Genomic DNA, 10,682 nt, shown 5'->3' with positions numbered 1-10,682 from the left:
CACTAATAGCCGAAGCTACAGTTGTAGCTTCCTGATTTGGTACTGCATAATCCTCAGCCCACTTGGAGAAATAATCCCTCACCACACAAATGAACTTGTTTTCAGCACGAGTTTGGAGCAGAGGACCGGCAATGTCGACGGCTATTCTTTCCACTGGTGCACCAACTTTATATAACTTCATTGGAGCATGTCTTTTATGCTTAGGTCCCCTTTTAGCACAACATGTACTGCAGGTCCTGCACCATTCTTTCACATCTTGCCTCATACCTATCCAGTAAAATATCTGCTGTAGGTGACTCAATGTCTTCTTAACTCCAAGACGTCCTCCTGTTAAACTATCATGGGATTGACGCAGCACAACTTCCTGTAACTTTCTCGGTATAACTGTTTGCCAGGTCGTTACTTTCCCATCTGCAGTTTCCCATCTCCGGACAAGACTACCATCTTCAAGCTTCAACTGGTCCCATTGTGCCCAATAGTTCTTTGTCACAGGGCTTAAACTAGACACCTTCTCCCAAGCAGGGTGCAATACACTTGATGACAAAACCTTGTCGAAACGTTGTACATTTGCTGTTATGTTAAACTTATATTAAAGTTTTTCTTCATTACCCATTCAAGCCGTCTCCAACCACTATTAACATGATAGTAAGTTAAAATTTAGTGTATTTCAAAAGTTTTTGCCGTCAGCATACCACCACATTATATCTCAACTAGTCGGCTGGAACTAATAACAAAGATTTTACTTTCATTGTACCAAAAATATGTGGATTTCTATGATTTTTACTCTTAAAATGGTTTCAAATCATATTGTTGCGTCAGCGAGGTCACGTTACTAATATCACGCCACCCGTTTTCTAGAAACATCCTGTTCCTTCAGGAATGCCCTAGCATTTACTAGATATGTGTTAGTCTGGTATACATAAGATGGTCACAACGTGACGGGACAACAGTGTAATGAGTAATTGAATGTATGCGGACAAAATATTGTTGCGTCAGCGAGGTCACGTGACTAGTGTCACGCCACCTGCTTTCTAGAACTATCCCGTTCCTTCGGGAGTGCTCTAGCATTTACTAGATACATGTTTGTCTGGTATATATATAAGACGCTCACAACGTGACGGGATAATGTGTGTAAGTAGTGAGTAATTGAACTGCAATCAGAAAGTATTGCTGAAGTTAACGTTCGTTGTTAAAACGTTTGTTATAGAGCGACTGTTGAAAATAAGTGTATCGGTAAAGTTATATTCAGAAAGAATAAACCAGTTTTACTAAGTAAGGACTTGTATCGCTAAAGTTTCGTCGAAACGAAGTTACGGAAAATCAATTAACAAACGGAGACGTAACAATATTGTTGGCCTCGTGAGACGTGAATTATAGTGTTGTTATAGAGCGACTGTTGAAATTAAGTGTATCGTAAAGTTGTATTCGGAAAGAATAAACCAGTTTTATTAAGAAAGGACTTGTGTCGCTAAAGTTTCGTCGGAACGAAGTTACGGAAAATCAACTAACGACTGGAGGCGTAACAGTATCTTTTGCCTGAGAATTTTTCAGCTGAATGTAGGGCCATATTAGTTCTTCATCGTCACGTGTGGATTATACTCTATTGCACATTAGATTGGTAGTTTTTGCTATCTTGTGCTTCTCTCTTGTCACAGTGTTTAGATTCTTCATTAACACGTGGTATTTGTAATAATATATCAGTTAAAGTTATACTCTAAGTTTCTGGAACCATATTGTTAGCTGGACTTCTGTATTGTGAAAATCTGTAAGCCACTTAAATGCTTCTTGATTTGTCAAACGAGCAAACAGAGTGTTGCACCCACTGCAAAATCACTGGCATATGTATCTAGAATAAGTGAATTTTCAAATGCTGGATATGCTAGTACAGGAGTAGTGGTCAATTATTTATTCAGTTTCTTGAATGCTCGTTTACAATCAGCAGTCTAAGATACTTATTTGATTTCTTTACTGATTTTTGTTGAGGATGAGTGATGTAAGAGCGTATACGAAGAAATTATTTTACCTCACACAAATTCTTTGGTATTGGCAGGTTCTGAAATATTCAGCCTTAGCCGAGTCTGTAGACATTCATTCTCTGCTGAGTATGTGTACTAGGACACTCAGCTGTTGATGGGTTTCACACTTCTTGGGATTCAGATTTATGTTCTCCTTTCTCAACCAATCAAAAGCTTTCCATAGCCTATTATAAGCACTATCAAAAGTCTTCTAATGTGAAATTACGTTATCCAATTAGATTAATACAATGTTTCAGAACATTTCAGAGAGACCACATTCCATTATTTGTTGATATGTAGCATGTGCATTACATAATTCAAATGGTACCAAAAACTGCCACAATGCATTTCCTGTACTAAAAGCTGTCTTCTCTCTATTGGCTTCGTCAACTTACACTTTCTAACAACTAGTATAGATTCCAATGTTGAAAACCATTTTGATCCAGAAAGAGCATCCAAAGTAGAGTCAATCCTTGGTAGTCAATGTAAACCCTTGTGGGCCCATCCTTTTTCTTCACAAGTAAAATAGGTGATGGCTAAGAACTAGTACTCAATTCTATATCTCATTGTTCCTTCATGGCTTCTATCTCATCGAAAGCTTTTGCCTGTTTTGTAAGTGGGAATCATCTGGCTTATGTATTGAGGCTGCATCTCCAGCATCAATCTCATAAGATATTTTGTATGTTTGGCCTCAGTCATGAGGTCCATTGAAGTAGGTATCTTGACATTCCATGAGCAGTCGATCAGCTGTAATACCTCCACAGCTTTGGTCATACAATCGTGTTAGTGAGGTGATAAGTTCTCCTTATGCTAGTATTTAATATAAGAATTCCTACATCTTGATTCAAAGGTGACTACATCTGATATGGAAGTACTGCCTGTATAGCTTCACATCTTAATATGTCCCCGACTCGAATTTTATGGTTTGTATGTTCATTGACCTAATGATGCTATCTTTATTCTTCAGATTCACGTGAGTTCTTCAAATTATCAGTGTTTGTTTGTACTATGGCTCAGCCACTAGATGCAAATTTATTCCTAATAAATCTTGACATGAGTGTTCATTTCTTTGTGATACAGTGACTGCCCTCCTTGTTGTTACTAGAAGTTAAGTCTCTGTTGTAGTAATTGTTATGTAGTGCACAAAGATGTCATGTGAAGTTATCTCTTTGTTGTTCCTTTGATCTGGTTGGGCTCAAAGACTCATCTTTAGGATATTTTCTCCATGGTATATTAATAGCTATTGATTCTTCACAGCCTCGGGTGTAAATGGCTAGGTTTCTCACATCTATAGCGGTTCCTTCTTTCTAGTATCCATTGGGAGGAGTTCGTATTCTATACAGGCTTTGATCTGCAGTTCTGGAAAGTATGTTCTTTCAAATTACATCTGACACACCTGCTGTCTTGTGGTTTATTTTTCCAATTCTGTGTAATTAGTTATCTAATTCTTCCGGTTCTTCTAGATTATCGTCAGGGAGAGTAGTTGATGTGTCAATACCATTCGATCTGATGATCCCATAACTTATAGATGGTGCCTCCAGTTGTCTATTTGTAACTTTAATGGATTAAAATTCCATCGCTAACTACACATCTTCCTTTAAAAATGTAGACGTATTTTGCTTCAACTCAATTCCCATATCCTCGCATGTTGCGACATCTATAAATTAATCAAATGACAATGAATCTATTATTCCACGTGGTAAAGCGTCCGAGTAAGATAATTGAACAAGCCTTTCCAAACCTTCTGCAGCTAAGGTCTTTTCTTTGGTGTGTCACTTTACACCTCCTGAATAAAGCAGCTACCAATGCTTGATAGCTGTTATAGCTCTCAGCTGGAAGGCTATTTAAAGTTGGCCATACTAAATAGACAGCAAGATGAATAGCTTGTTGACCACTATGGAAATTATTTTGAACTGAGCCTTATACGACTCCCATGGTTCCTTTTCCTCTCTATTATTACAAATTATTCTTACATCCCCTACAACCTCTCTATTATTACACATTATCCTTATATCTCCTTCAGTTACATATTGTTCCTGTGGAAGTTTTGAAAATCCTTCATAATAATCACTATGGTATCACCCCCCCACACACATACAATGCCGATAAGTTATTGTAATTAGTTACACTGGTAACAAATAATCTGATCAACATATTTAATATAACCAGTTAAAAGAGCACTGTAACATGCCACTATACACATTGCCGACTTCTCAATAAAGAATGTGAAAATTTAGAAATGTTCATAAATGACAGTGACTGAAGGCACTATACTGATACAAACAAGACCTTCAGTTTTTTTAAGACCTATATTTCACTGTCATTATGTATACATTTTTTTTCTTACTAAAGTTAATCTTAGAATTACATATGAGCCTCACTGACTTTTCAAACACATTTTTCTATACTAGTTACCCACCAAATTAACTATGACTGTTTGTCCTTAATGACAAATAATTACAAAATAAAAATACCCTTATTACTGCAATCAATCCCACTTTATAAAGAAAATTATTTCATTCAGTTTCTTTTGTTTGTTCTTTTAGTCAGTCAATATTTCTCAAGACGTGGATGTTACTGGTATAACAACTCAATACTTCGAGGAATAAACGAGTACTAATGACAAAACTTTTGGTTTACAGGGTCAAAATGTTTCAATAGCAACTCTTTATGATAAATAGATATTGACACGGTAAAATACACCTGAAGTTGTAAAAAAAGCTTTGAAGCATCAAATGATAGAAGCTGTGTGAAGAACACTGAAGTGTGCCATTGAATGGATATAAACATGTTTAAATGTTAATCACGTTTTAATATATTTTTCCCAATTCTATATTTAATTAACATTAAACCTACTGCTTTAAAGGGGTTGATTTTTGTCAAAATATTGAGGTACTGAAGAGGAGTCTTAATGCTCGCAACTTGCTTAATCCAGAAGTAAACCAAAACACATCTTTTCTAATATGAAGAGAAAACCTATATTTTTATCACATACTAAAATATAATTACAGTTTACCTTAAGTTAAATGGAAACTCAGATACCATTTTTGTTGACATACCTAAAAGTTGGATGAACTTCTCTATAATTAACTTCAGAGGACTAATTCGACTGACATAGTTAGATAACAAAGTTCCCAGCTTGTTACTGGAATGGGATTTGTTACACAAATGTTTTGTATATCATAAACATTCTTGTATTATATAAGCTGGTATTGTACAGCAAAGCTACACGGGAAGCTATCTGCACAAAAACCGTTGTGGAGAATCAAACCCCGGATTTTAGCATTTTAAGTTCGGGACCAATATTCAAGATAAAACCTACTAAAATAACTTTCAAGTTATTCACATATAATATCTTAAAGTGGACATTTTGTGTGGCAACAGAAGCTTTTATGAAGTATTAAAAATAAGTTACAATTAAGATGTCAAATTAATATAAAACAAAATCTCCTAAACTATTTTTTTTATTCTTTTAGTGGCTAAAATAAATAAAATTACAAATATTGGAGAAGATGCTTTCATTTATTACTTTATTGGATACACTTTGTTTCTAACTCCAATGTTACTATTAACATAAATTCTATTTTCTTACAAATTTCAACCCTCTAGCTTGTATAAATTAAAAATGAATTTTTTATAGCTTCTAGGGTATCTACTGTACTATTAAGGACTACATACACCAAAATCATCACTTTGCAATTACATAAGAAACTAGTCAAGTATTATATCTAGCTCTCTAATAAAAATTCCACAGAGGCAAAAGTTTAAAAATGATCTCGGTAGTTCTTGAGATCAAAGTTACAATGCTCATAGATCTTTTAATAAGATGCATATCTAACAAGTATTCTACATTCTCAGTGATTCTATGATAAAATGTTTTGCTGTAATTTAAATATCCTGTATTGGAGAAAAATAAGAAAAATCAATCTCATTTCAATACTGCAAAACAGTGACAACAAGTACCACAATAAAAAAAATTTATATATTTGAGTTATTTTAAAAATGTGGTTGACAATTTCGAGTTTTTATATTCCAGAAAATATGAATAACACTTAATACACACAAACAAGTATAATATGTGCAAACGAATTTACCAAATTTTTTAGCTCAAAAAAAAAAAAAAGAAGTGAAAAACTAAATTCAAAACTGTGCAAAATGTTTATAAAACAAATTTTTCAGGGAATACTTCCTTGAAATGAAAAACACAATTAAAATGCTTAAAAGAATATAAAATATTAATTTTAAAAATTTCTTAGTTTCAGGAAATTTATGAGATGCTGAAAAAACAGACACATCATCTCATAAACTAGATGCTTCTAGTCCTTTCAAATCTGTTTATGATTATCTCTGACAATGTGGACATTTAAAAAATAAAAATATATTTTGCAGCAAAAATAACGAATGTATCATCAGTTGCATTACTTCTTAAAGGTAAAAACCACATCAATGATGACCATAACTGGAACATAAGTAGACTATATTTCAACTTTACCTCGAAGATTAACTAATTCTATACATACTTTATTATATCCTTATAGAAGTACAACCGAAATAGCATAAAATATTTACCTGAAACATTTACAGTATGAGCTTACGTAGAGGATTTAAAAATTTTGGTAATTCCTGAATGTTGATGGTATATTAACCTGTTTTCTGAACATATTATTAATGCCTTTTAATGAACCTTGAAAATATATTAAATGAAATGCAAGCATATACTGGTGTGAGTACATAAACAGACTGGCAAAGCAGATAAATCATTCATCAGTAATTAACTGATCCTTCTTTTTACCAACTCTCATTTAATATAGTTTTGGAAACAACGATTATGATCTTTTTTTTTTACAAGACCTTTATTGATGATTTACAACTTGTGTGCCAACACTTACCTTGTTTAAAGCGAGCCTTTGTTTGTCTTTAAATAAGATGCACACATTACTTAAGTTCTAAATCTCATAGGTGCCGTACATATATTGTTTTCAATCTTTATATTAAACTTTAACACATTTTCAGGAAAAACCAACAACATTTTTTACTACAAATAACTTATAAAACATAATAAGATTTCTATGATTGCATTACCCATCATTACGAAGTTGACAGTTTGCTTTCGACAAGCGTAACTGCTAGTTCTGTTTTAGGCTTAACATATTAAACAAACCAATCTTAACAGATACAATTCATTCAATTGTTTGTGATACATGTTTCACATCAGCAAAGAGTTTTGATTATTTAGAAAGTTTCAAGTTACACTGCAAGTCATATAAGCTCATGCTGGATTATATTTTACTACACTGTGACTATGAAATCACTTCATTCTATTACTGTGTGCCTGAAATTAACTACCTTATCTTGGATGGAATCTGTGTAAATCAAAAAAGTTAACACTGACAATCATTTGAATTTAATGAAAAGTAAAACATTACTTTTACTTTTTCACATGATATAAGATTTGCTTCATTCTCTTCAGTGACTTATGAACACACAATAAACTGTACACTTTTCATGAATCACTCCTCAAAAATTAACAAGTTCACATCTAATCCTTAACCAATGAAATGTTTTATTACATCAAAGCACCTCCATTCTTCAATAAGTACATTTAGTATAGTATCATAAGTTTAATCCTTTTGTTTAAAACAGTGGGAATTTCAACCAGAGTTGGTTGACATGTCACCTCTCAGGTCCACTCTTCTCTCAGTATTTAAACATCCTTCAAGACAAAATGGTGCAAGAATAAAAGAACTCCTACTCATTACTAAAAAAATTATATAAATATTTTAGTATTGCAATAAAATAAAGGCAGCTAAAGGTATAGCTTTTACTTCTACAACCAAAGTGTTGACTAAGCTAAGCTGTTTTGTATCTATGTATATATATATAAAACAAGAACCCTTTCCTATTTTATTAGTTTACATGCAGATTTATTTTATGTATATGACTTGTACATTTCTTCAGCAAGAAATAAAAACTTCTATTAGCCTGAAGGTTTATACACTTTTATAAACATTTATACCCACATACAAGAACAACTTACAATTACCAAACACCAATTAAAAAAAGTCATCAGACTTGTACATCAAAAAAACATCAGTTTATAGGCATGTAAGTCTGCCACTACAGTTTAACTTTATACAAAGAGAATAGAAACCATGAAGAAATATTTGTATAGGAAAAAAAAGAAACATGTAGAGAAATTCTGTCACTTCAAACAGACCACCCCTTCCTGCTGAAGTGAGCTTGTCCATTAGAAACACTTTTATATAATGAACTCAAGGTTTCACGAGGTACTTGTAGTGTCAATCACATGACACTTTTCAGTCAAGTCTATTATGTAGCTAAACACAAAAGACTATACATCATCGTGGCCAGAAACAGCACAGCCCGACCCTTGTTGGTCCTTACTATAGAGATATATCAAAATGATTCTACGTCTTTTTGTGTGGATTACTTCAGCTGTGGCAGGAAACTTCTAACGACCACCTTTAGAAAACACAAGAAAAATATTAATAATTACCATGTTAGCTGCAGGAGACATCTAACAACCACCTTTAAAAAACAAGAAAATATTAATAGTTACCATGTAAGTTGCAGGAGACATCTAACAACCACCTTTAAAAAACAAGAAAATATTAATAGTTACCATGTAAGTTGCAGGAGACATCTAACGACCACCTTTAGAAAACACAAGAATATATTAATAGTTACCAAGTAAGCTGCAGGAGACATCTAACAATCTAACATCTAAAAATGCTTATGAGGCTAATAAGAGTTAATTTTAGTATACATATTTTCAATAAAATATATCTGTAATGGTCAATATTTTAGTATAAGTTGATACAAGTGAAATAACTGTAATGGTCAGTACTTTAGGATAAGTTGCTTATGAGGCTAATAAGAGTTCATTTTAGTATATATATTTTCAATAAAATATATCGTATCTTAAATTCATGTTGCATGACTTCATAAATGTTTTTTTTTCTTTTATAGCCTTCTATGAACAAATTCAAACCTTTCGATTATTTTATATTGTTTGTTAGTTAGTTCAGTTAAATCCTTGCCATGTTACAAGGGATCCGTGTTTTTAAGTGGATGAGTATGGTGACTCAATCCCCCTGGATGGGATGCCAATTCATCACAGATATTTTATATTATACAATCAATTAATATTAAACTTAAACACACTATAAAAATGCCTGAAAAGTGATACAAAATGTTGAAGTATTAAATGAATTATACAACATTTTAAAGTATGTGTGTATAACAATGTATTGTTATAAAACAAATTTTTTATGTAAATTATCACTGAAAAAGAAGGTTGCTGGGGAGTGGGCCATGCACCCCAAATGTTACTCTAGCCTACCCAAGCGTACGAGTTTTTGAAATTGTTAAGAAGAACCAATGAAAGCTCCAGTGTCCCTCCCCCCATGCACACCAATCAATAATAGTAATGTTAGTTGATAAAAAATTTCAAAACACTGAATCAAACTGAGCTGCTTTGGAGGAGTTAAAATTTAAAAGAAGGAATACAAATCAAAATATCTGAAAATCTAGTGAATGTCAGTTAAAAAACAATAACTTTGACTAGAAATGTATGTACTTACTGTTCCAGCATTTTCATGAGTATATAAAATACAAAAAAAAAAGACGAGTAATCCTGAAAAAGGTGTCTAAAAAGTAGGTTTTCCTCAACCTTTAACCTGCTCCTAATATTAATTTTTCAATAATGAATATATTAAGTTATTCTCTTTTTCTAATCAAACTAATTATTTGTACTAGCACAATATAACTAATAAAGAACCAGATTATTAACTACCAAAACAAACAAATAAATAGCAGAAGTAAATAAAATTACATTACAATATATTTTTTTACAATGCCAGTGACATTATTACTATAATAAAAATTTCTGAAGATAAAATTATTGTGCCTTTTAAAACATATCGAGTTATTTGATGTTTCAAATCTATTTATGTATTGCAGTAAAACTGTGTATACTCAGTAACTATAAACTTAAATGTTTGTTATTATGAGAATAATTTACTAAACTAATGATAAAAAAAACAAGGTAGAGTTATTTCGTACAGTAAGTATCACTCCTTCAGTTAATGCAAATAAGGTTTTGGAAGTGCAAGTTGCAATTATATTCCAGCTTTATTCATAGTATGATGTTAGCTTTGAATATTTAATATCATAGTTCAGGCAAGTATTTAATAATTTTACTGAATGTATACTTTTAAGTATGAAAATATTTATGTTGCTGTTGGTTATTTTGGTTTGTAAAAGTTGTTTGATCAGACATAGGCAGATTGTGTGAAACTTAAGCTACATAAATATTAGTTGAAACCTCAAAAGAAACAGCAGTTACTAAAATATGAAACTCAAAATGGAGAAAAACAAACTTCAAATATAACAGAAGTAAACACGAAGGACCATTCTTTTCCTGGAGTTTAAAGTAATGTTAATTAGAAAAACAAACTTCAAATATAACAGAAGTTAGCACGAAGGACCCTTCTTTTTTACTGGAGTTTAAAGTAATGTTAATTAAAAAAACAAACTTCAAATATAACAGAAGTTAGCACGAAGGACCCTTCTTTTCCTGGAGTTTAAAGTAATGTTAATTAGAAAAACAAACTTCAAATATAACAGAAGTAAGCACGAAGGACC

General features: G+C 32.3%; 1 protein-coding gene across 1 annotated transcript in view; it reads right to left on the bottom strand.

Annotated features, from left to right (window-relative positions):
* Positions 1-6,192: 6,192 nt before the first annotated feature.
* The window catches only part of LOC106472438 (casein kinase I), a 40,488-nt gene continuing 35,998 nt past the window's right edge, over positions 6,193-10,682 (bottom strand). The window contains exon 8 of the mRNA XM_013933088.2: positions 6,193-8,498. Coding sequence (XP_013788542.1) covers positions 8,488-8,498 — 11 coding nt within the window. The 3' untranslated portion in view covers positions 6,193-8,487. The remainder of the gene's footprint in view (positions 8,499-10,682) is intronic.

This window comes from Limulus polyphemus, unplaced genomic scaffold (assembly GCF_000517525.1).
Source record: "Limulus polyphemus unplaced genomic scaffold, Limulus_polyphemus-2.1.2 Scaffold5339, whole genome shotgun sequence".
Classification (NCBI taxonomy): Eukaryota; Metazoa; Arthropoda; class Merostomata; order Xiphosura; family Limulidae; genus Limulus; species Limulus polyphemus.
This window is presented reverse-complemented; position numbering and strand designations above follow the sequence as displayed.